Source organism: Plutella xylostella, chromosome 24 (genome assembly GCF_932276165.1).
Source record: "Plutella xylostella chromosome 24, ilPluXylo3.1, whole genome shotgun sequence".
Lineage (NCBI taxonomy): Eukaryota > Metazoa > Arthropoda > Insecta > Lepidoptera > Plutellidae > Plutella > Plutella xylostella.
In genome coordinates, this window is record NC_064004.1 from 2544026 (window position 1) to 2571012 (window position 26987).

At 38.7% G+C, this 26987-nt stretch overlaps 1 protein-coding gene across 1 annotated transcript; it reads right to left on the reverse strand.

The window, feature by feature from the left end:
- Nucleotides 1-240: 240 nt before the first annotated feature.
- Nucleotides 241-19972, reverse strand: LOC105394788. The gene is made up of 11 exons (XM_048629742.1): nt 19818-19972; nt 19401-19475; nt 18982-19047; nt 17190-17249; nt 16723-16785; nt 16243-16314; nt 13243-13317; nt 12724-12795; nt 1383-1463; nt 807-863; nt 241-356 (listed from the first exon to the last, which is right to left on the reverse strand). The coding sequence occupies exons 1-11, from the start codon at nt 19867-19869 to the stop codon at nt 241-243; spliced, it is 789 nt and encodes a 262-aa protein (XP_048485699.1). The 5' UTR covers nt 19870-19972.
- Between the last annotated feature and the right edge of the window lie 7015 nt (nt 19973-26987).

Here is a 26987-nt window from a genome sequence, read left to right on the forward strand (position 1 = left end):
ATTGTTATTTCAATGTAACAAGTAGGTACCTACCTAAGTAACTAGTATTAAGTATTTTAGCGGGCTGGCATCAAATAGTTCTAGGCAAAGGGCCTCTTTTATCGGAGCATATAGGTTAGTTACTTAGTTAAGATGAATAAATCATTTGAGCTTTAGGCCACCGGCCGATTCCCCAATAGCACCTACAGTTCTATACAGGATTCCGTGCGTTGTTTATTCTACGTTCAACACTACATTCGTTTACGTGGACGAAGCAGCGTCAGTCTGGGACGCCTGCTCCTCCTGGGTGCTCTGGGCCTGAGGTTCGGGGGCGACCACGCTGCCGGCGTCTGTGGACACCACCGGGTCGGCTAGGCCTGCGGAAGATGGGAAGTTATCATTCAATAACCAGTTAACCAGCGGTTGCTGAATACTTTTCCTTACGGAACCCATCTAAGTTACTGCATTTTTAATTGCAGTGCTCTTGTATGAAGGTTTCACTAGCGCCATCTATGATTTTATTAGTAGACGACATAAATCTAACAAGCTATATTTATGTGCCGAAAAATTAAAAGATGCTCGTGGAGTTTCTTTCGCCCCTTTGTAAAATGGTGGTAACTAAAGTAATATTGTGACTATCGTCAAAAACAAAAATGTTACGTCGATTGATGTTTGAATTTGTTCTGTTAACTTAACTACTGTTATGTATGGTCTGGGGCAGACAAACCTGACCCCCTCTCAGAGTAACAGTGCTACTTAGATCATTATACACAGGTAAGTACCCCAGCATAGAATATAATGAGGATATAAATATCTTTGATACTCACTTCCTCCCTCCCTCCATGAGAACGTGATGTGGTGCTTCCTGGCATCAGCAGGGGCGTCTGGAAAAATAAATAAGTATGACAAAATGCTTAGTCTCAGTGAATAAAAAAACAGAAAATGATCGTCATCAGAGTCGTGAAAATGCTAACTTTGCAACGGGCAAGAGATGGGTTTCATTAACTGGTATCCCTAAATAAACGTAGTGTCAGTATTATAATGTTGTCCCATTTTCCAGAACCAATGATATGCGGGACGTTTTGAGTTTGGCAGTTTTAGAGATGTCCGAGAGTAAAATTCTATCGACTAGTTATGAAAATAAGTTTGGCTACAAAATAGCCACCAAAGAGAACACGAGAGAAGCTATGGCAGTTCCGTTGAACACGGGGTTACTCTATATAATAATATCTAAAACGAAGTTTCGGACCACTGCTGCGCGAGCGACTCTATCTATTGTATTTAAACGTGCCGATTTCACGCCAGATTTCATTCGTTCGTTTTTCGCCAGTATAGAGGTATCCTCACGGTCAGAAGAGCCGAGAGATCATCATCATCATTATCATAAGTAAATGTTTACAAACCCCTCGAGAAAGCTGAGCCGAGCATGCTGCCGAAGAACGACCACGGGAACCTCTTGTCGGTTGAAGAGTCGGAGCTGTTAGCTAAACAAATACAAAAGAATAGGTGATTTGATTATTCATATCTAAGTACAGAGTCGGGAAAGGGTATTGTAAGCCGGTATTGTATTATTATTATTATTAAATACTTTATTGCACAATAATAAAATTATGTACCTTGGGTGTTGTGGAGAAAGTTATAGGTAGTGCGAAAGACTAAGAGGAAAGATAATTTTGTAAAAATACCTACAAACACTAGAATACACTTACTTGTATATAATACATGTATAATAAATATATACCTATAAGTTACATACATATACAATACATAAACCTAATACATACTATACTTAACTAAAATAATATTTTATATATGTGGGGATAAATAAAAAGTAGTATTTTAATGATGTATCACGTCGTTTTATTTATACCAAACTTAATCGTCTTTACGTCTTTACGTCTTTTCACACTCTGCTTTCACTCTATGCTCCTCTGTTATTCGTCGTCATGGATACTTCACCTTGCGTTCTGTTCCACTCCCACACTCGGCCATCCTGACATTAAGGCTGCCCTCAGCCTTATTCATTACAATAACTGTAAAGTACAAGGTTACACAATACACACAATATAAAACATAGCATTATCAAACGTTAAAGATAATCTTCTTATTAAAACAAAAAAACTAAAAACTTAGCAACTCAAGTTAACAGCAATTTAGATTAGTTAGATTTCAACTTAGGGTCTAGACAGAAAAACATAAACAACTATTCTATGCAAACAACATCTTGAAATACCTATTCAAAATACCTATAATACCTGTTTTGTTTAAACACACCTTTTGTAAAGAATATGAGCCTTAAGCTTTCAAGACTTAACCTTACAATCATTACAAAACCTATCTAGATTGACTTTATTTACTGCTCACACATAACTTATTTATTACCATCACTGACTTCTTCATTCATCATCACTATCATACCGACACCAATAGAATATTATGCAATAACAAAACAAAATAAAAACTTACTTACTCTTTATGGTCTGGCCACGGTTTCATGTGGTCTGCAGAGCTAGAAGTACGACCTGGACCTTCGCTGCTGGGATCTAATTTCTCTACATCATACCTGTCATTCCGCTTCACCTTCTTCACTACGTAGGGACCTAGGTACTTAGGTTTCAATTTAAGACACACACCAAATTGAGTCCTCTTAATTGCCACCAAGTCTCCCTCCTTGTACTTGTGACTCTCCTTCCTACCTCTGTTGTAATTCCTCACGTTCTCCTCCTGAATCTTCAATATAGACTCTTTAGCAGCTAACCGTAAATCATCTCTCTCCTGCAAAAAACATGCTCTGGTCTCTTCTGAAATTAAATTACATAACTCTAAATCATCTTTGTTTTTCATCCTCGCTCCTATTAATAGCTCAAACGGCGTGGTGGCGATGCTGCGTTGATAAGTCGAATTGAGCGCCCTCTGCACTCGGCTGACATGTTTGTACCAAGCTGCCGGTTCTGAAATACATAACTTCGTTAATACTTCAATCATAATCCTATGGATTCTCTCCACCTGTCCGTTTCCCCGTGGAATACCAGTAGTGATGGTGACATGCTGTATACTCTCACGTTCACAGTAATCTTTGAAGTCTCCGCTAGTAAACGCTGTACCTCTGTCTGTCACATATCTCGTCGGATTTCCGAATGTCTGCTGTAGTATTAGCAACTTATCAATCGTCTCTCTGCTCGTCGTGCTCTTACATGGGAACAGCCATACAAATTTAGTGAAAGCATCCACTACAGTGAGAATGTAATTATATTGCTTCTTTGTCTGTGATAAAGGTCCTATGTGGTCACAATGTAGGGTATGTAAAGGTACCCCCTCTTTCTCGATACAGTTCAGCCATCCTTCTTGCTTTCCTGTTTTTCTAGTTGCCATCAAGCATGGTACACAACTAACAATGAACTCTTCTATCTTCTTATCTAAACCTCTTATGTAATAATCCTTGCTAATCAAGTCGATCATCTTCCTCTTTGAAAAGTGCCCTTTTTCATGAACTGTCTTCAGTATTTCTTGTTCCATGCTCCTCGGCACCACTAGCAATTTCTCTACACCTTTGTAAAGTAGATCGTTGTCCAAATAGTAGTCTTCATATGGCTTTTCCTTCAGAATCGTTATTATGGCCTGCAATCCGTCATCATTTGCCTGAGCTCGTCTTAATTGATCGTGAAGGCTATTCACCACAGCTACTGTGCACGGGTTTCGGCTGAGTGCGTCCGCATGCTTCATCTTACTGCCAGCTCGGTGTTCCACCTCATAGTCATACTCATCCAGCAGCAATACCCATCTTGCTACCCGTGTAGTCAGATCCTTTTTCTTCAAAGTCATCTCGAAGGCTTGGCAATCTGTAATTATTTTAAAATGGATCCCATATAAGTAATGTTTGAATTTTTTCACACCTTGAACTATAGCCAGCGCTTCTAATTCATAGCTACTATATTTCTGTTCGGCTTCCGTCGTTCTTTTACTCATATAATACACCGGGTGGAGTCCATCATCATGCCATTGCATCAAAATTGCAGAATAAGCTACGCCTGATGCATCAGTATGCAGTTCCGTTGGTAACCTGGGGTCAAAGATCTTCAGAACGGGGTTACTTACTAACTTATGCTTCAATGTCTCAAATGATTGTCTCTGTTCATCATCAAAAACAAATACTGCATCCTTCTTCAACTGATCCGTGAGGGGCTTTGCAATAACTGCATAATTTTCGATATACTTTCGAAAATAAGAGGTAAGTCCTATAAAGCTGTGTAGCTGCTTTACGTTGATAGGTTCAGGGTATCTTACCACGGCATCCGTCTTCTCTGGGGATGGTCTCACCTCACCATGCTTGATAAGATGGCCCAAATATTCAACTTCTCGGCTTAGCAGTCGGGCTTTCTTCCAGTTGAACTTCAACCCGTATTGTGAGGCTAAGTGTAGCACCTCTTCTAACCTTTCCAGGGCCTCATCTCCATCTTGTGCTGGAATAAGAATGTCGTCGACGAATATTACAACCTTCCCTTGTGATATCAGCTCCCTAAATATCATTGAGATCAATCTGGTGAAATATTTAGGACTATTCATTAATCCAAATGGTGCCCGCAAAAATTCGTATTGCCCATGATGTGTTACAAAGGCAGTATAGTGCACAGACTCGGGGGATACTTTTAAATGAAAAAATCCTTGTTTGAGGTCCAGTACACTGTACACTCGAGCATCCTGTAACTTATCTATAATATCTTCAATGATGGGTAAGGGATGCTCATCTTTCACCATTTTCCTATTTAACAATCTATAATCTACACAGACTCTGGTGTCCCCGTCTTTCTTCTTAACTAAAACTAAAGGGCTAGCATACTCTGAATAACTCACCTGAATAATGTTGTCGTCCAGCCACTCTCTTACTTGGTTTTCTACTACCTTTTGCTCTGCTAGTGAAATACGTCTCGGCCGCTGAGCCACCGGGATATCATCCTTCAGCACGATCTTCATCTGTATGGGAGCCTCCTTGACCTGTAGGGGCTGGTAGTTCTCTACCATCTCCGTCAGCTGCTCCTTGTACTGGATATCACCAATGTAATCTATAACCACAGAATCACACGTATAACACCCTACTTGTTTCATCCATTCGTCATCTTTCATACGTAAACTCACGCGTCCGTCTTCCATAATCAATACCACTCTTCTCAAAAAATCTTGACCAATTATCACATCGTAAGGCAAACAACTTCTATTCACAACATGAAACAATACGTTATTATAATGTTCTTTATCTATCTTCACACTTAAAGTGACTTTCCCTAGGGGTTTCACTTCCAATTGTCCGAGTCCCACCAAAGCACTCACATGTCCCTCGTCAAACTTAGGAGAACCTATCAGTTTGTAGTACTCGTCCGTTAACAAGTTAACTTCACTGCCCGTATCTATTAAAGCAGTCGTTTTGCAGTCTGAAATTTCAATAGTCTTCATCGGCTTTCGTCTTTCCGTCTGTTTGTTTACATTTGCATTCGCATCTGTCATCTTGACGTTGACGTCCATACAGTTTGAACTGTCACTGGCTGTCACGTTCTCACGTCGTTGGTTGCTCCGACTCGCTGCTGAATTTTCGTTGTTTGACTCCGTAGGCATGGTGAACATTGAACGCCTCGGCCAGTTGCCGCTTCCGCCTGGCTGTTGACACTGCGTAGCAATATGTCCAAAGTCGTTGCAGCGGAAACATTTAATACCTCTCTGTCTGTACGGGCAATCTGCTGACATGTGTTGACTCTCTCCACAGTTGTAGCACAGTCGCACGGCCGTCGTCCTGTTGCCTGGCGCGAGTGCAGCTGCTGCGGGGCCTGCGGGTGTAGTTGCAGTAGGTAGACGATTGAAGACCGGTGCCCGTCTTCCGCTCGACTTCTGCCTGATGGTCTCGTACACTTTCAACTTATCTTTCAGATCCCCATAGGTCGTCACGCCGTACAGCATCACCTTATGTAACTCGTCGTCTAGTATTCCGTCCACGATGTATTTAATAGCGACGTAGTCGGGCATCTTGCCTCGCTTGCCGAGCTCTTTCATTAACAGCATGTAGTCTAGGCACGTCTCATTTGCTTTCTTCTTCCGGCTGCTCATTAACTCATGGATCGTCTTGGAATCTACGGTGTCTGGGAACTCCTTGGTGACCGCCGTCTTCAGAGCCTCCCACGTCTTGAAGGGTTTCTCTGAACGCAGCCAGAGTGCCGCCGTACCGGTCAGTGACCTGCGCCCCACGATCAGCCGCTGCAGCTCCGTCCACCCGAAGATCTCGGCGTTGTCATCGACCTCCTGCGCCCACCGTGTTGCGGAATCGGTCTGGTCGCACCCACTGAACTTAGCTACCAGCTCCTCCGTGTACGTGAGCGGTCCTGATGTTCCGACTGCCTCCCCGTCATCTCCCGTCGTCGTCCGTGGCATCTTCTTGTCGTCGTCGTTACGTCTTAAAATGGTATATGTTCAGACCTGAAGGCGTTGTGATGCGAAGAAAAATTTTCTTGTAAAATTTGCAAATGTCAGTCTTGTTCTTTTTATAAAAATCCGTCTTCATCCGCCGTAAGCTCCGAGATTTTTTTAATTTTATTTATCCCGGACGAGCCCCCAATTTGTGGGGATAAATAAAAAGTAGTATTTTAATGATGTATCACGTCGTTTTATTTATACCAAACTTAATCGTCTTTACGTCTTTACGTCTTTTCACACTCTGCTTTCACTCTATGCTCCTCTGTTATTCGTCGTCATGGATACTTCACCTTGCGTTCTGTTCCACTCCCACATATATATATAATAATATCATCGTCACACTTACATACTACTTACAACAAAACATGTGTATTATATCAGTTATCATGTAAGTATATTAATTGAATGTCCTCCTCATTATATTTCGTAATTGGTTTTTCACACCGGCTTTTCCTACAAGGAAATTATTTACTAAATGTATCCATCGCCACTGCTGTAATATGCCTGAATATGCCAGATATACTTATGTCTGTGGCGGACTCATAGCCACAAGTTCAGATGATGATCAACAGATGGCGCTCGGAACTCAATACAAAGAAGATGTATGGAAATAATAATATAATAATAATAATAATAAGCCCCTCACAAAGCTAACTCCACGTCCGGCACGACCATCAGTGCCACGTGAGGGGCGGACGCTGGCGTCGTTTATCGACATATACTTACCAGCGGCTAACGGAGCCATAGTCATCATCATCATGGTAGCGGAACGAGAGACGAAGCTACCCCAGGCGGGTCCCAGCGTCAACAGCGCTGGTCAATCCCGCCCCGGGCCACGAGGCTCGGGCTGCCCCTCGTACTCTGGGGGGGGCAACGTACCGCTTATGAGGGTGACGCGATCAACGAGCAGAACATCACCACCATTAGGAGAGACCCAGTCCACTGTTAGCAGTGCTGCGCCAGATACGGGTAATAGGAGATATAATTTAAGGTCGCTTCCCGGAGGACGCCGGGGCGCATCTGGAGCCAGTGCTGGATGTAAACGCAAACGCAAACGTACGCTCAAAAAATGGACTGTTGAAATGAACAAATTCATCATGCGTACCTATTTTAAACTCACATTACTGGAAACAGACATCAAAGGATATTTACCACCACTTCACACAAAATTTCTGGAGAAATTCCCACATATGCAAGTGTCGCGGCAAAGAGTGGGAGACCAACGTCGCACTATTGTAAATAACAAAATTCTCCCTATTGAAACTATAAACACGATTAAAGATGAAGTAGCTACGGAATTAAGAATGACCAACACACAAGTAGAAACAACTAACTCAGACAAATCACAACCATCCAACACTCAAACTCAGCGTATGAGGTGGACTACCGAGTACAATGAGACCATCATCCGAGCATATTTTAGAATAACCAACTTAGAAACAGATATAACTGCATACAGGCCACAATTACACCAATCTTTCATTGAAACATTCCCACACCTATCGCACCTTTCAGAACAAAGAATAGCAGATCAGAGAAGAGTTATCATGAATAATAAACTTCTCACTCAGGAGAGACTTGACCACATCAGGCAAGAGATTGAAGCAGAGTTAATAGTCCCTACCAATGAAGTACAACAGCCAGAACAACCCAACGAGCCAGTATTTCTAAATGATATACAATCTGACTGCATGATAGATAACTCTAATGAAATTCCGGAACCGAGACACCCCGAATGTAACCCAGAAATTGATACAACTTTTCAGAATGCATTAGATTTCTTTATAAACATTGAACCAACTGAAAGGCCATACATAGCACGTCAAAAAACTTCAAAAAAGTTTGCCAAAATAGTAGAATACATTAATGAACGAACCCTCCCAGTTTATGTTAAACCTGATATTGAATTTAGCCTATTCCAAACTATAGTGTACTGTGCAGCCTGGACAGCTGCCAAATGTAATGGAACTAAATTAACACTTCCTACGACAGATACAAGCAATAGAAACAAAAGCAATAAAAAACCGAAATGGCAAATCAGACTAGAACACAGAGTAGAGGACTTAAGATCAAAAATAGGCAAGCTAACACACTACATTGCTGGCAATAGAAACAGAAAGCTTGTAAAAAATGTAGAAGACATACAAAAAAATTATCAAACCCATTCAATACACGAGGACCCCAATATGCAACTGGCACACTTTCTTGACACATTAAAACAGAAACTGATAGTTACTGCTTGTCGTCTTAAAAGATATAAGGCCTGTACTTTACGCAAGACACAAAATGCACAATTTACTAACAATGAAAAACAATTTTATCGTAATCTCCGAAATACCACTGAAAATAAAACACCATCACAACCACAACACAATGATACACCGACCCCTGGCGAGTTACAACAATTCTGGGCAAAGATTTGGGAGAACCCAGTTGTGCATAATACGGAAGCTGATTGGATACGAGAGGAGGAGACAAAACATGCGGAAATACCATCAATGGAATTTGAATTTGTCTCCATTGACACATTCCAGGATGTATTAAAGTCGCTGCACAATTGGAAAGCCCCAGGTACTGACCATATTCATAACTATTTTTACAAAAAATTCACCCATATCCACCCATTATTATTCAATTTTGTGAACAATTTCATAAAAAATCCGAATATGTTACCAGAATATATTACTACAGGAATCACATACATGCTACCTAAGGATCCAGAAGATTTGAGTAACCCTGCTAAATTTAGACCAATCACTTGTCTTCAAACCATCTACAAAATAATTACCTCATGCCTTACGCGAATAATATATTTACACTCTGAAAACAATAAGATTTTGGTAGAGCAGCAAAAGGGCTGTCGTAAATACAGCCAAGGATGTAAAGAACAGCTAACAATAGACGCAATAATACTAAAAATAGTACAAAAGAAGAAACAAGATCTGTATAGTATGTACATAGATTATAAAAAAGCATATGATTCAGTTCCGCACTCTTGGTTACTCAAAGTCTTAACAATTTATAAAATACATCCAGAAATAATTTCATTTTTAAATTTCATCATGAACCGCTGGACCACTAAATTAAAATTAAATAATGACACATCAGAACCAATAAAAATACAACGTGGAATTTTTCAAGGAGATGGCCTCAGCCCTCTGTGGTTCTGCCTTGCATTAAACCCACTATCTAATGTATTAAATGATACCCGGACTGGATTTCACTTTCAAAACTGTGACACTAAACTTAACCACCTCATGTACATGGATGATATAAAACTGTATGCTAACAATGAATCTGATCTAAATATATTAGCGGAAACTACGGACCGACTATCAAAAGATATGTGTATGGATTTTGGAATTGATAAATGCCGGATTAATTCTGTAAAAGAAGGTAAAAGTTTTGAACACCACTTTGAAACCATATCAGGGGATATTATCACACGACTTACTGAAAATGAAACCTATAAATATTTAGGCTATAGTCAAAATAAACAGATACAGTACAAAGAAACCAAAACCAAACTTATTCAACAATTCAAACACAGACTAAATTCAATTCTAAAAACTCAACTTAATTCAGCAAATACAGTCAAAGCAATTAACACCTATGCTATACCTATTTTAACTTACTCTTTTGGAATAATTAACTGGTCCAAAACAGAATTAAAGAACCTACAACGCATTGTAAACACAACTATGACTAAATTTAGGAAACATCACCCCAGAGCTTGCATACAACGACAAACATTACCGCGAAGTGAAGGTGGACGAGGTATTATAGACATCAGGAACCTACATAACAAGCAAATCCAATCGCTCCGACACTACTTCCATGAAAAAGCCAAAACATCCACAATTTACAAAGAAATAGTAAATACTGATAGTAAATTAACTCCCCTAAACCTTAAAGACTACGAATCACAGCCTAATGAAGAACAACTAGAAAAAGACGACAAATTACGTGAGTGGAGCGGAAAATCTCTTCATGGAAGACACCCCCACGACCTGAGCCAACCCAACGTCGACAAGCTAGCGTCGCACGAGTGGCTCCGCCGCGGGGAACTCTTCCCGGAGACTGAAGGATTCATCATCGCAATACAAGACCAAGTCATTGAAACCAAGAACTATCAGAAGCACATCATGAAACTACCAGGCTCCCAGAATGATAAATGCCGCAAATGCAACTCAGCACCAGAAACAATCCAACATATTACAGGCGCATGTAAATCTATAGTCCAAACTGAGTATAAACATCGTCATGACCAAGTCGCAAATATAATTCATCAACAGCTCGCAATAAAGTACAGTCTCCTACCGCAACCAGCCATACCGTACTACAAATATGTTCCAGAAGTTGTCCTAGAAAGCAATACACACAAACTTTACTTCGATAGAGCTATTTTAACAGACCGAACCACTCACTTCAATAGACCCGACATTACCATAATACACAAGCAACAAAAAACTGCCCAGATTATAGACATTGCAATTCCTAATACTCACAATCTACAAAGCACAATCTCAGAAAAACTAAGCAAATATACCGACCTTAAAGACGAAGTAACCCGCATGTGGCGTTTAAAATCAGCGTCTATAGTACCCATAGTATTATCAACAACAGGAGTCATACCGAAACAGTTAGACCAATCATTAAAAGCCTTAGATCTTCCTACACATACCTACACCATCTTACAAAAAGCAGCCATATTGAATACATGCAGAATTGTTCGCAAGTTCTTGCAAACCGACCAGCCATCTCAAAGACAAACATCTACAACTTTAGAAAATGATGCTCACTTGGCCTAGGCCCGTGTGCATCATCAATCACCGGTTCTTATTAGTGTTGCCCAAATGCAAGAACAAGACGAGACTTAGCCAGTCTTGGTCTTGGTCTTGCGCCAATACACCTGGTCTTGGTCTTGGTCTTGGTCTTGCGCTCCCAGTCTTGGTCTTGGTCTTGGTCTTGCAGCAAGAGTCTTGCAAGTCTTGCAATTACCTATTAGTCTATTACTATTTATTAAAGTTTACTTTTTGATTTTAATAGATATTTTTTTATTCGCTATGTTTATGGTATTAGTCGTAATGCGCATAGGTCCAGTTTTTCATTTTCTTTGATACAGTTTTTTGCATCTCATAGAATTCCTAAGCGTACTTACCTATACACCGAACTGTTACACCTAACTACTCAGTGAAATAGCGCTAAGTCCTAGCTGCAAGACGCAAGAGTCTTGCAGGCTATGTCTTGTTCTTGCTCAAGTCTTGCACGGTCAGTCTTGGTCTTGGTCTTGCTAAAAATACGCGGTCTTGTTCTTGGTCTTGGTCTTGCAAAAACGCAAGAACAAGACCAAGACTGCAAGACCAAGACTGAATTTGGGCAACACTAGTTCTTATAGAAGAAACCGAGCTGACATAATTCAGAAACCAAAATAATAATAATAATATGTGGGGACATCTCACACACGGCCATCCGACCCCAAGCTAGGCAGAGCCTGTGTTATGGGTATCGGACAGCTGATATATCTACACAAATACATAGATAGATACATATTAAATATAAATATCAACACCCAAGACCCGAGAACAAATATCTGTCTTTAAACAAATATCTGCCCCAGCCGGGAATCGAACCCGGGACCTTCGGCATAGAAGTCAGGGCCACTAACCACTACGCCATTCGACCGTCTACTACGCCATTCGACCGTCTGAAGAAATGAAGCAAGTATCGAAGCTTCTCAGCTATACTACTACATACCTATAGAAATTCCCATCTATAACCGTTGGGCAGCTGCCCGCCAGGCCACACCACCCGGCCTGGGTCGGAGTCGGAGGATCCTCCCTTTGCATGGAGATGCACTATACTATACCTTCAGCATCTCCATATATCTACTAATAATGTCCTCCTAGCCGAATTTCGACTACGGCAGCCAATCTCATTTGAGATCAGCCATGTACGCGGGAGTAGATTATAGTGCCCAAGTGTGTGCGCAGTACACAGGAGCACTCTCTGTTCCATCACTCTCATAACCCAATGGGACGGATTGACCGACACGACTGGAGAGAGCTAGGCGCAGGACCGACTGCTTTACATGCCCATCCGACAGCATGGATCGTTTCACTGTTTCGGACAACAGGTGATCAGCCTTCTATGTCCTAACCAAACTTAGAACCACAATTTAGAAACACAAATTGATGGTCCCACCCGGGAATCAAACCCGGGACCTCTGGGTCATGAAGCGAAGCTTCTACCACTAGACCACAGAGGCAGTTATATATATCTACTAACCGTTTCTTAACGTGAATACATAGTGGATGCGTCCGTCAGGGCCCACCTCGTTGCTGTAGTCAGCTCCAGGGGCTGGAAAATATCAGGTAAATGTAAGGTAAATTATAAGGGGATATAATTATCTAGTTTTTCAGTTTTTGTCAGTAGTGTTTGTGGTGTTTTTTCGGAGGCAAGTCATAAACCCTGTATAGGTAGTAGCTGGGAAGGTATACCTACTAAGTAGTGGTTGCATAAGTCAAACTGCACGCGTAGCACAGTATGGCTGTGACAAGATATAAATGACAGCTAGTTGCAACAAATTGTGTGATACCAGGCATAATTTTAAGCAAATGACGATTATTGCCTTGTGATAAAGAAGGAAAAGAAAATAATAATAATTTTTAGACTCACTGAAAACCATGCAAATCAAAACATAGAATTAAAAAAACTTTTGCTGTCCAAAGCGTTAAAAAGCCACCAGCTCAGCATGTGCTTAGGACAATAATGGTTAAAAAATATAATGATGATCATAACACTCACCAGCGCGCCACGTGAACGTGACGTGATGTTTCCTGTCGGAGCCCTGCTCGCTGTCGCTGCCCTGCTCCGTGGCCACTGCAATGATAATAATATACAGGGTGTCCTAGAAAGTACCGATCAAACTTCTTGGAAAGCCAGGCTATGGTTGGTCACCGTGGTGAATGGGCCACGTACAGGCCCTGTAGCACGGGGCGCTATTAAGATGTGTTTCAGTTCATGTTTATAATAGATTTCTTAGTGAGAATGTCCTAGGAGGTAAATTCACCTAGATAATTTTATTTAATTTATAGAAATCTTACTATGTGTTTGCCTCTGTTTGTTCTCCAATAAACAAAATAAAAAATAAAAATAAGATGTGTCAAAAGTTCTCCGTCGCGCTCGCTCTTGAGGCTGCGCGATGTGATTGAGCGCTATAGGTACTATATACAAAATTCTTCTCACGTCTTAAATGCGCCCCGTACTAGCCCTTCTGAGAGTCACATAACACCAGTCCATAAGGTTTCAGCCTCTCAATTCTGGTAGGTACATGTTAAATAATTCAATTCAATTCAAATCATTTAATTCAGACTCAAAGTCCATAAGATAACACAATTAATATTCACAATCAAATTTAAACACAATAAAATACATAAGGTCAACCGGGGCCAAGTCGCCTACGGGGCTAATGCCTCGAATCCATTTATCTTCCGAACCACATACTTTAGAACTACTGGAGTCATCTGCTTCATCTTTGTAACTGAAACTTTTACCTCTGACCAATAGATATCGTATCCGTTTAAATTTTCTTAACAAATCTGCCATTTTAATTTTTTCACCTCTTTCGGCCTCCTCAGGTTTCCTGACACGTTTTTTTGAATCGTTCCAACACGTTTGTTGTTTAAAAGAATCTATGTTTCCTAACTGTAAATACGGGTTCCCCTCATCTCGCATAATCTTTATTGACCAAAACTCGTTTCGCATAACTCGTATGGTCTCAACTTTTTTGGCCGAACCATCACTTTGCCAAGACTTATGTGGCATAAGGCTCGTTTCGTCTAAAACTCTTTAGGCACAATCTTTAAACACCTAAGTTTCGTTTGCTCAAATTTATGTTCGTTTATACCTATGTATAATCTTGTTTCTCCTAATGTTATCTTAATAAATAATATATTAAGTATGTAGTAAATGTACAAATTGTGGTATTTTTCTCCTACATCCCGAAAATCACGATATTGAATGATTAAAAAATCGAAAGTTAACGAGCAACATAATTATTACAAACTCCATGAGATCGAAACCTAAAGATAGGTGCGACGACGAGCAAAGCGAGGAGGAGCGTGTTAGGTGCACATGTTCATCAAAACCAAAGCGGAGCGCAGCGAAGCGGAGCGGAGCGTTTTCCAAACAGCGGAAACAATACAAGGCACCAGTTTGCGCTATAGAGAGACGCTCCGTCAAAGTTAAAGCCAAACAAATATTATTACTTTGTATAAACCTATTATTAGGCTATTCAAGATTTGGCCATACCATTATTAGGCTAAACAAGATAATGCGAAATAACTTTTTACTAATCGAGATTTATGCCATACGATTTTCGGCGAAACGAGACTTTGACCAAACGTTACTATGCATTACGTGATTAGGCAAATAAATCTTAGGCCAAAAAAGGTAGAACCCTGTAAATACTGTTATTGTTTTGTTGCTTTACATATTGTTTTGATTATTTTATTGAAATTGTAGGTTTAGCTTTTATTTTGGGGTAAATGCCTCTGGGCTGATCGGGTTATTGCCTCTTTTGCGGCGCAATAGCCCCATTTTCAGAGGTTCTAAACATTTTATGTTATGATAAATGTATTTAATACACTCACGAGCAATGAAAAAGTTCCAGTGACATTAGCACCAAATTACTCCTAAACGAAAAATACTAGGTTAATGGCGCCTTCTGCAATATTGAAGAACATTTAACGGCGTATCAGAATTAACATTCTTAGATTGCTAATCCAACTAAAACATAAATAATTTTAATATATAATATACTAAATATTTTAAAAATTGGCGTCATTTGGTGTCGACATTATAATGTTGTTAACACGGTATATAGAAAATAATCATATATAAATAAAAAATAGTCATATTAACAGAATGATCCCACTTTTTTTAAAAACTCTAAATAGTTTTGTAATGATTAAAGTTCCGTCAGACTCTAAAAATGGTATACTTACTAATTTAAAGTTGTGGTTTGATTGCAAATTCTAAAAAATATGCCCTTGTATTTTATACTGTATTTTAATTTGACACGTAAGTACCTATATTATACTTTTTTAAGTCCAATAAAGTTTTCATAAATAAAATGTTGAGCACCCCTGGAATCTTGGATGGGGTAAATGCCACTACAAGAAGTTAGGCTACGTAGGCGCCATAGCCCCAAAAATTTTTGATCAAGTGATTCTCCTTAACTAAGCGCAGTATTTAGTTTACAAGCTAATAATTAGCTACGTTAATAGTAATTATATGAATTATATCTACTTAAACTTGTAAAATCTTCTTCCAAGCACACAAAACTAGTGAAAGAGGCATTAGCCCCACTAGGGGTTATTGCGCCTAAAAATGCCATTTTTTGTAGAAACGTCGTTTACACGTAGAAGATATTTAAAATTCTACAAAATTGCATCAAAATATGAAACTAGATAAAATTTCCTAATATGTATCACAAGTTATAGCTTAATAGGGCATATAGTATGTTTGTTATAATCAAATGAATATGAAAGTCAAAGTATTGTGGCGCAATGGCCCCGGTTGACCTTATACATAAATTTCTAAAAATAATGAATGATATTAAAATAATATTTTGACTGCAGTCCTGTGTATCATGCTACAGTGGTTTAGGTACTGGCAGTCAAACCTTTCCGCGAATGCGCTCAGGATAGTGTTGCGGCTGGCGCGCACCCGGTATAATGATGCGTCATTCGGGAAAACTCATTTCGTAAGTAAGTACATCATTATCATCATCAGTATACTCACGGCTCTTCCACGAGATGCCGATGTGGTGTCCCTTCCTGTCCGAGCTGCCTTCCTCGCGGGGCTCCACGTGAGCTGCAAGATGCGAGGGATAACCTTGTTATTGGCTTGGTAGGTTGAATGCGAAATAAATAGGGATTTCAATGATTTAGGAGTAGTATTTACTCCATTGCTGAATTTTAACGTAAACTTCGCCATACTTAGGTATAGTCGATGATAATTAATACAATTTGCGTGCCACCGCTCCGCCTGCTGGCGTCGTGGCCGCGTCTATTTAATGGGTTTTTATTCACAATCTAGAATAAATTATTCTTTGAGACGTAGGTAGGTATATGAAGTTAGTGTCAAAAAGAATGAAAATAGGAATGGATTTCAATGTGATCGATTTGACCGCTACACTCAGTAGGTATGTGAGAGGAGTCAGGTTTCTTTGGTCCAGACTGTATAAAGCGTTACAAGCAATGTTGGTTTTCCTTCACTTACCTCCCTTCCATGTGACATGAATGCCGTGCTTCCTGCCCTCAGGACCCTGGGGTGTGGCTTCAGCTAGAAAAACATAGTTACAATGTTCATCATCGTTTTTATTTGTCGAGTCGAGTGGAGACCACGAACAGGCAAACGCAGCGTGGGACGCCCTCCTGCCCGCTGGACTGACGACCTTAGGCGGGTAGCCGGTAGTGGTTGGATGAGGAAGGCCGAGGACCGAGTGTTGTGGCGCTCCTTAGGAGAGGCCTATGTCCAGCAGTGGATGATTATTGGCTGATGATGATGGTGATGATGTTATTATTTGTAACCCTACGACAGTATTTAACCCGCGACGAAAAAAGAGGGCTGTAATAAGTCTAACGTATATATACTACTGCATATCATACTGTATTCTGTGTCTGTCTAAAAAACCTAACCTTAAAAAGTAAAGTGGTAAATAATGATAAAGGTAGGTAGTTACTTACCTCCCTTGAATAATACGTTGACGTGTTGTTTTCTGGTGCCATCCGGGTTCACAGCTTCGCCTAGGAAGTAAAAATAATAAAAAAACATAAGTAGGTAAGTACTTATATAAAGGTTAGAAAACACATAATAATTACTTACATAAATACAGAAATATTTTTAAGAGAGCAGCTACCGTACCACCATAGAATAACAAGTAGGGGAGACCGGGGACAAAAGTAACAGTTTGTAGTTTCTGTCTGATTTCTCGTTATTAATAACATTTACGATAAAATAAATATAGTCACATAAAACTTTCGTCTATAGTCTACAAATATCCTTAATTACTTTACTTAATGCATCCCGAATTTTAGCAATTTTCAAGCCTCAAAAAAAAAAGGGAAATCGTTACTTTCGACCCCACGGTCAGGGCGAAAGTAACAAGGCATGGGTCGAAAGTAACAACCCATAAATTCTGCCCAATGTTATAAATACGATTCAAAATAAAGAACAAAAAAATCAATCAAATTATTTAGTTAAGAAAACTTCTTAAAAAACTATCAAAACTAAAAAAAACTTATAAGTTATTAACAAAACTAAAAAAAACTTCCTAAGATAAACTGTAAATGAGATCCGTCATTTAAACTGACTTACTGATAAGAAGTTGTTTTATTTGTGCTATAATATACAATATTATACAATATTATGGCACAAATATCTAATCAAAACAACAAAAAATAAAAATTTACAATGTGACATGGCAAACTTACTAAAGTAACATGTTACTTTTGTCCTGCCGCGAGCTGTTACTTTTGTACCCATCCCCATTTTTGAAATATCAGGCGACATAACTTTAAAACAGCACATGTTATTCGAAAACAATTTATAACATGCTAAAGACAACCTTATAATGAATCAATGAGCAAATAGTCATATGGTTCTTGGCATCTTAATTCTACGTAAACACTAAACTAAATGAATAAACACCAAAAATCTTACTTTTGGTGTGTAAAATCACAAAATGCTCACTAACACAAACATGCACCGCGGCTCGGGCGCGGAAAATGATAGCATGCGCGGGGGGCAGTGCAAGCTGACAACCAGCGGTCGCGGGCGACGTTTCGGCTATTGGGGAAGTCTACAGAGTCTTTGTTACTTTCGACCCGCTGTTACTTTTGTCCCCGGTCTCCCCTACAGTATTTATCTATCTAACATGGCGAGAAGATTTTCCGCATTTAGCCTCTAAGGTGGGCCATCAAGTACAGTAGCAGTTATTCTATGGTACGGTCATGTGCAGAGAGACCTAACCCCCCTCTCATGGTAAAATGATTCTGAGAGGGGTCAGATTTCTCTGCCTTATACTGTACCACCACCGATGTACATGTTGGCAGGCATATTTCGGTATACTTAGTATGAAGCAGCTGGTTTTTCACGTGAGTTGTAAAGTCTGTAGATTTTAGTGTAAGGGACTGCTTCACAATGTCTGGATAATGGCCACCTATCGGTTAAAATCGGTTAAAGCTGCCGACAGGAAGTAGGTACATTGAACTAAATTGATATAATTTCACCCTATCTCCATATTGTTGCATCTGTTTGATACCTTCTTTACTTCGCACACAGACCGACACACAGTTAAACTTTCAACGTTTAACACTCCGCATTGTTAACATTAGATTAGTCTTTGTAAGTACATATTAAGTATTTACTGCATTTGTATGTTTGTATTTTTGTTTGTTTTATGTGTTATGTTTTGTTACAATGTGTTTATGGACGTAGTCGGAAATAAATTTCTATTCTATTGTATTGACCACTCACCTTCTCTCCAGGACAGCGTGATGTGGTGTTTCTTGTCCTCAGCTGCGTCTGAGCTGTTGGCCGGGGCTGTGGACACAGAGACAGTCATAAAAACCGTTTTTAAACCGTTCACGTTTGAGCAGGGATAAAAATGTAACCGAGAAATATTCGTTGTGGACGTTTATTATTTAAACCTTCAGCAGGTCTAGTACGGGGCGCAAGACGCGCCCGGTTTTACATCGCGCTCACACAGATCACACTGCCTGAACTGCCTCTAGAGGGAGCGCGACGGAGAAATTTAGTCACGTTTTCGCGCGTTTTAAGACCCGTGCTAGACCAGCAGGAGAACGAGGTCTACGTTCCTATTTCGGCCACTTTCTTCCTTAACTTTTCTATAGATAGTAGAGGTACCTACTAATTACTTAATAATATTTTCATACCATTCCTCCAATGAACGGAAATACCAAATTTCCGGTCGTCTCCTTCCGGTCCTCCGTGCAGAGGACTTGCTAAGGCTAAAAAAAATAGAAATTTATAGAATAGATAGGAGACCATGTTGTAACCCAGGAACATAATATTAAGTAGATGCTTCTCCAACGAGAAGGCTGAAATCGGAGGGGGGTATCATGTATAAAAATATATTATTTGTCAATCAGGCAGCTAGTCCATCCAGAAAAGCTAGCACGGGGCGCATTTAAGACGAGACAAAAGTTCTCCGTCGCGCTCGCTCTTAAGGCTGCGCGATGTGAGTGAGCGCGATGCAAAACTTTTGTCACGTCTTAAATGCTCCCCGTCGTGCTAGCCCTTCAGAAAGGAAAAACAAAAATAAATTATCTAGTTACTTAAATAATACTCACTTAGCCCAACTACGACATTAATCAGAAAAAACAACTTTAATCCAATCGCCATTTTGAATTAAAAATAAATATTTTCCGCGACAGCGAGCAACTTGGCGGGAAAACCCCAAGACTGTAATAAAAACCTGTATTTCCCACCGACATTTATATACATTTCCTCACTACTTTCAGCCCTTTCAGGCGATTGTACATATTGTTGCAGGCGTTAATACTGAAAAGCTTATTAATAGCCTGGGAGTTATTATTCTGAGGTGCACGCTTTCAATTTTAACAATGCATGTCGTGTTGCATGAAACTTCGTTAGCGTCATCAATATAATATCTAGTGAATTCAAGAATAGTTCTTAATAATAACACAACAATACCTACATCTACATACCACGACCTACGACTTATTCAACAAATTAACTAAGTATACCTGGATCTTTTATTCGACGGAATTCTGACAGTTATCTACTTTTGACATGTCAGAGATCACAAACCTTTTTTGGCTGAGCCCTTTTTTCAATACGAGACTGGAGGGCCACTACCAAAATCAAACGAACGCACGAACAAGAGCTCGGCTCTATCTCGTTGTATTAAGCGTGCCGATTGCGTGACAATTCTTGTTCGTTCGTTCGTCGATTTAGAGAGTCTAAACTACTCTATACATTTTATTTGTTAGTGAATGTACCTATCCATTTTATTAAGTGCGGCGCTCCAAATTAAAAGGGGATATACCTACGGTGAGTAATAATTACGTCGATTTACATCACAAAAATAATATACTTAATTAAAGTATAAATTAATAAATAAAGAAAAAATATAATTGATTATTAAAATATCTAATCGACCATTAAATAATAATAAGAGCGGTGGTAGCTCTGTCGGGTAAGCGCCCGCTTCTCACGCAAGAGATGCGGGTTCGAATCCCGGCGCTGACATGTACCAATGAGTTCTTTTAACTTAAGTACAATGTACACCATCGCTCTTACGGTGAAGGAAAACATCGTGAGGAAACCTGCATATCTAGATTTAGCACATCTAGATATGTGAACCCACCAACCCGCAGTGGACCAGCGTGGTGGGAAATGGTCCAAGCTTAGGAAGGCAGTTTAGACCTTGGGGATATGCACAAAGGTTCCACTCGAGAGAGCCAGGTGCAGGTACTTACATCCCCAAAGAGAATAGAATAGAATATCTAATCATTATTAGTACTAACCGATTATGATGATACTTAGACTGCTCAATGTAAGCCATAAAAAAAAAATAGTGGCAATTGGTTCAATCGTTTCGGAGACATGCGTGAACATGGACAAACATTATAAACATACATACATCTATAAAATTTTGCAAGTATATTTGTTTGTTGTGCAGTCCCAATAATCTTACGTGGGTGGTCTGAAAAGTTTCCGACCTAACATAGATACAAGATTTTTTTTCTTAAATTTTTTTTTATTCTTCTACATAGTAGTATAGTAATTAGGCGGCGCCAAAACTCGGATTTATTGCGCCTAAACTGCGCCAACAGAGCATTGGAAATGTTCATTCGAACACGTCTTTGGTCTGACGTTAGCAAACGCGGCAGCCACGTTTAAATTCGGCTGTCCAAAATTTTACTGTGGTAAATGACGGTGAAGAGTCCCCGTACACAGAATCTAACTCATCTTTGATTTGCGTAGGGGCATTCCCTTTCAAAAACAAATATTTTAAGACAGCTCGATACTCAATTTTTTCCATTTTCACAGAAATGCTCACATCGACTCACTGAAACGACTGTAAAATAAAAACCGCGCCTCAAAAATGGCTGAAACTTTATTTATTTATTTATTTTATAATTGTCGGGTCACTAACAGCTATTCATTACACAGTAAAGTATTATAATTATAGAATCAATAAGCCATTTATAAGAGACCACTGATGGAATACAGAACAAGAAGAAAAAAAAAAAGTGATAAGTGCTTACTTAGTAAAACACACTATTTACGAGAAACATAGTACATACTACTATAATATAGTCACCTACTATATAGTAAAGTAATCTACTGGTTTACAAAATACAAAAAACAAAACTTAATTATGGTTTATCGCTTGCACCAAAAAATTGTCTGCTAATCGCCTGCCTCACCTTTGGAATGCTTGTGAAGAATAGATCCAGATCTACTTCGCGCTCCAGCTTATTGAATTTCCTACAGGATCGCAGGAGAAATGAGTTTGCTCTATAGTTTGTAGTAACCGAATTGGTATGGAATGTATGCGTATGTCTTACTGGACGATTACAATAATAAAATAAAAGCTTACTAAGCAGATTAGGACAGTCAATCTCACCTCTCGCGATCTTAATTAGATAAACTATATCCGATATAGCAGGACGCTCGGTCAGGGGGAGTAGATGGTGCTTTCTGCAGGACTCTTCATAATCGCTCACATTACAAAAGTTACGAAAGTTGAGATGCCGCATAAACTTTCTTTGGACTTTTTCAAGTCTTTCAATATGGACATTGTACATGGGGTTCCATACTTGTGACGCATATTCTAGATTACTACGAACATAAGTGCAATATAGTATTTTTAGGACCTTTGCACTTTTGAAGTCTTTTGATGCTCTAAGTATAAACCCAAGAACTTTGAAGTGTTGCTGTCAAAAGATGCACAGTTACATTCCCTGACTTTAATTGATGTGTGCTTCCATCTTCACGTTGAGGTCGGAAACTTTTCAGACCACCTACGTACATAAGTACATACAAGTATGTACCGAATAAAGAATCCAATCAAAAACATAAATGTGAAATGAGAGCCAAGTTCAATATTATTTATAAATGCCATGGTTGTTGACTACAACGACAAAAGAAGTGAGATCTAAATGGGTGCCAAGTTCAATGGTCAGTCCTGAAATTTATTTATAAGTAACAGTATAACATATCATATCTTCTTATAACATAAAATAATGTATTATAGCCCAAGGTCTGATTTGGCTAGTTTTTATACACCTACCAACGAATTATTATGTTCGAATTAATAAAAACCGACAAATTCTTGATGCTTTAACTTGTAAAGGCTATAAGTAATTCATATATGAAAACTAGCCAAGACAGACCTTAGGCTACAATACATTATTTTATGTTATAAGAAGATATGATATGTTATACTGTTACTTATAAATAAATTTCAGGACTGACCATTGAACTTGGCACCCATTTAGATCTCACTTCTTTTGTCGTTGTAGTCAACAACCAAGGCATTTATAAATAATATTGAACTTGGCTCTCATTTCACATTTATGTTTTTGATTGGATATCATTACTTTTTGTTGGCAAGTATATATAAGTACATGTCTTCGTATTATGACCTACGGCGTTACAAGGCTCGTAACGCCGTAGGTCCATTTATAAACACAAATTTAAAAAACGCTATTAAATAACTAAAAGTCTCTTGACTTTATAAAATGTAGGTACAATATTCACTCAATTGTTTAACCAATCCGATCTGTTCCGATCGGATCCGGTCCGATCCGATCCGATTTGACACCATCCGATCCGATTTGATCCGTATTGATCCGATTTGGTCCGATTCGATCCGATTTGATCCGATTGAGCCAATTTGATATGATTTGATCCGATTTGTTCCGATTTATCCGATTTGTTCCGATTTGATCCGATTTGATCCGATTTGATCCGATTTTATCTGATTTGATCCGATTTGATCCGATTTGATCCGATTTGATCCGATTGAGTCAATTTGATCCGATTTAATCCAATTTGATCCGATTTGATACGATTTGATCCGATTTGATATGATTTGATCCGATTTGATCAGATTCGACTTGATCCGATTCGGTTCTTTTCGATTCCACTCGATTCGATTCGACCCGATTCGATTTGACACCATCCTATCCGATTCCATTTGATTCGATTCGTTCCGATTCAATCTGATCCGATCCGATTTGATCCGATCCCATTCCATTATAATATTTACAGCTATCTTAGAGTTCTTAGACTGGTTAACATTAATATTATGCATCTCAAAGCCATTTCATATTTTTCGCATATTATGATAGTATGTAGTACCATAAGAGTTTTGATCTATACCTACGTGAATGAGTCAGTCAATGTTAAAAATTAGGTTTTTTGGACATTAATATCTAAATAACCGTTTGAGATACGCTCATGAAATTTAGAACACATATGTATCTCGTAAGTCTCAATATATGTGCCGAATTTCATACGTTTATATTAAATAGTTTTTTATTTATGAGGGGGTCAAAAGTGGCTCGAAATGGTTCGTGTAATATTACACACGGTGCGGCTCGCCAGTTCTGTTTCTCGAACTTGGCTTGACAAGCTACCGCGTGTCTAGATCTTTTTTTGAAATCGATTAAAAAGGTTTACTATCCCTGAATTTAGTAGGAAGTGATGCCAGCTAAAGAATAAAAATAAAGTAATTAATATGAATTCCATACATTATCTGTCATTTTATTTTTTTATTGCCCAGAAATGGATCCAAATTTTTCCTTTTTTCGGTTAAGAGCTTTTTCAGTAGCATCACTTTTGAAATGTCAGAATTCCGTCGAATAAAAGATCCTGGTATAGGTAGGTACTTAAATTATTTTTTTCACGTTGTGATGTTTTGTTGGACCCTGGCCAGCCATAGGTTGGAGCGGCTAGAGCTGAGTTCCTGATGAATCCAGGTACAAATTGATTGACCCTAAACCTGGACATAAATGAAATAATGGGGAGTAAAAGTATTCCAGATGGCGCCTTAGGCGACTGTATTGTACTCTATTCCCGAGTTCTAATTGGTTGGTTCAGTCGCCATTTTTTCTCCCCAATAATGTGATTGGTCAGAACTTTTAAATAAAAATAATAATTTATTTCATAGCCAAACTTAAACTTAATTACAGAAAAAACAAAGTTAACAAGCATAGATGTAAGCTATATATATGCATGAATAATATGTCCCCTGATACTCAAACTAGGTAAAAACCTGTAAGATGAGGATCAGTGGTCACTCACCGATGTAGTACACAAAAGTAGTTAGTAACTTATCAAAATAACATTGTTTAGGGTTTTTATCTTTGAAAATCTAATTAAGTAAAAGATTTTAGTTTAAGACTTGAAAGGTAAGTAAGTACACTAGATTGTGCTCATAAAGTTTCACTTGGTTTTCTTATCCGATATGTTCTATTTAACTACCCGACTGCCGAAGGAGGGTAATGTTTTTTCCAGACTTCCTTATCAAACCACTATACTGGTTGATTACGTTTAATTTTATTTTTATTTATTTATTCTTTATTGCACAATATACAAAAGTAATTACAATAAGGTGGACTTAATGATGAAAGCATTTAATCAGTTTAATCACGTGTTCGTGGAGTCACGAGAAATCCCATTAAATGTATATAAATAGTATAAATACCTAGTTACTTAAGTAGTAACTTACCATCTTTCTAAAAATGTTACTTAAAATGTATGGCTTGGCTGATGATGTTAACAGCGATAGAGTAGGTAGAGCATTACAGGATGTTGCAAAAAGGATATGTATGTAGGTATACTAAGCCGAAAGGGGATGAATCAGGTCAGGGGGCTATTCTGAACATCTTTTGTTCTACAAATTTTGGAAATTCACGAAAATAAAAATCCTTTTCCATATAAACTTTGTTGGTCACGTGACTTTTTACTATGGAGAACGTATTTTTTTTTCGCGAATATACAAAACTCGTAGCTGGGTGAATTTCCCGCAGCCAAAAATTGCGTGGCATCAATGAAATCGGTACTAAAAAACCAAGTTATAATTTTCTAATATTTTTTTCCGGTTAAGTGAAATAGTTATCTATGTGTAGCACTAAATATTGTATTAAAAGGATTAATAGATATTTAAAAAAAAAAGATTAAACCTCCAAATCTTTCATTGCCGTGTCTGTCCCAACGTCACCACGTTTTGTATTATTCTTCATTGATGAAAAAATATTGAGTATTGATAGTTAAACTTAGTTTCATTTGATACATTAATAGTTAAAGTATTGTCACGGAATACATTTATTGAAATATATAAAGAATATAACGAACGGTAAGTGAAAATTCATGTGTCCCAGAACTTCTGTTCATCGCCGTGTCCTAAACATGATCAAGGATATTGTTTTACCTATGAATTTGGGTGCCCCCCTCAGTGCGCTAATCGTTTCTTACAAGTGTCGCCTAACTGCTCGACGTGGAAGAAGGTACATCGATGCCCGCGTTTTTGCGCTATAGTGAAAATCAGTAAAAAGTTTGGGGACTGGACATTTTTTCTTTCATTGCCGTGGATAGATATAACTTCTCTAAAATTAAGTTTGTCTTCTAGAGTAAGCATTCAAAAGAAAGCATTTTGAAAATATTTACCTTATAAAGTGTTAAATTATTCGAATAGTTAATACTTTTATAGTTATTTATATTTAATGCCTTGGTTTTCATCGCCATGCTTTCATTTCCGTGGCTTCCGTGGCCAATATTTGCTATGGCAATGAAAAAAAAGCCACGGCAATGAAAAAAATTTCATTGCCATGTCTTGTAAAATAATTTGTATTCATTGCCGTGGTTAGGTTATTCATTTCCGTGGCCAGGTTTTTCATTTCCGTGACTTATGTTTTCATCGCCGTGGTATGGATGATTAGGCAAAGTAACATATCTTTACCATCTTTTACCTGTAATACAGGTAATACCGATCACTGACATATTACCTACAGGACTAGTCAAATTACCTCTTTTTGCAGTGCGTTAAAACGGGTGCGTATCGCGATGTATAAAAACGAAATATATAATATTACATTAATAATAACAATCACAACATAAATTATAATGATCATTATGTATAAATAAGATCGGTGGTAGCTCAGTCGGGTAAGCGCCCGCTTCCCACGCCAGTGATGCGGGTTCGGATTCCGGCGCTGACATGTACCAATGTGTTCCTTTGAATTTAAATACAATTTATACCATCGCTCTTACGGTGAAGGAAAACATCATGATGAATCCTGCATATCTCCCTATTGATTTAGCACATCTAGATAATATGTGAACCCACCAACCCCCTGTGGACCAGCGTGGTGGGAAATGGTCCAAGCTTAGAAAGGCAGCTTAGACCTTGGAATAGAATATTCACATTGCACAAAGGTCCCATTCGAGAGAGCCAGGTGCAGGTACTTACACCTCCCACAGAT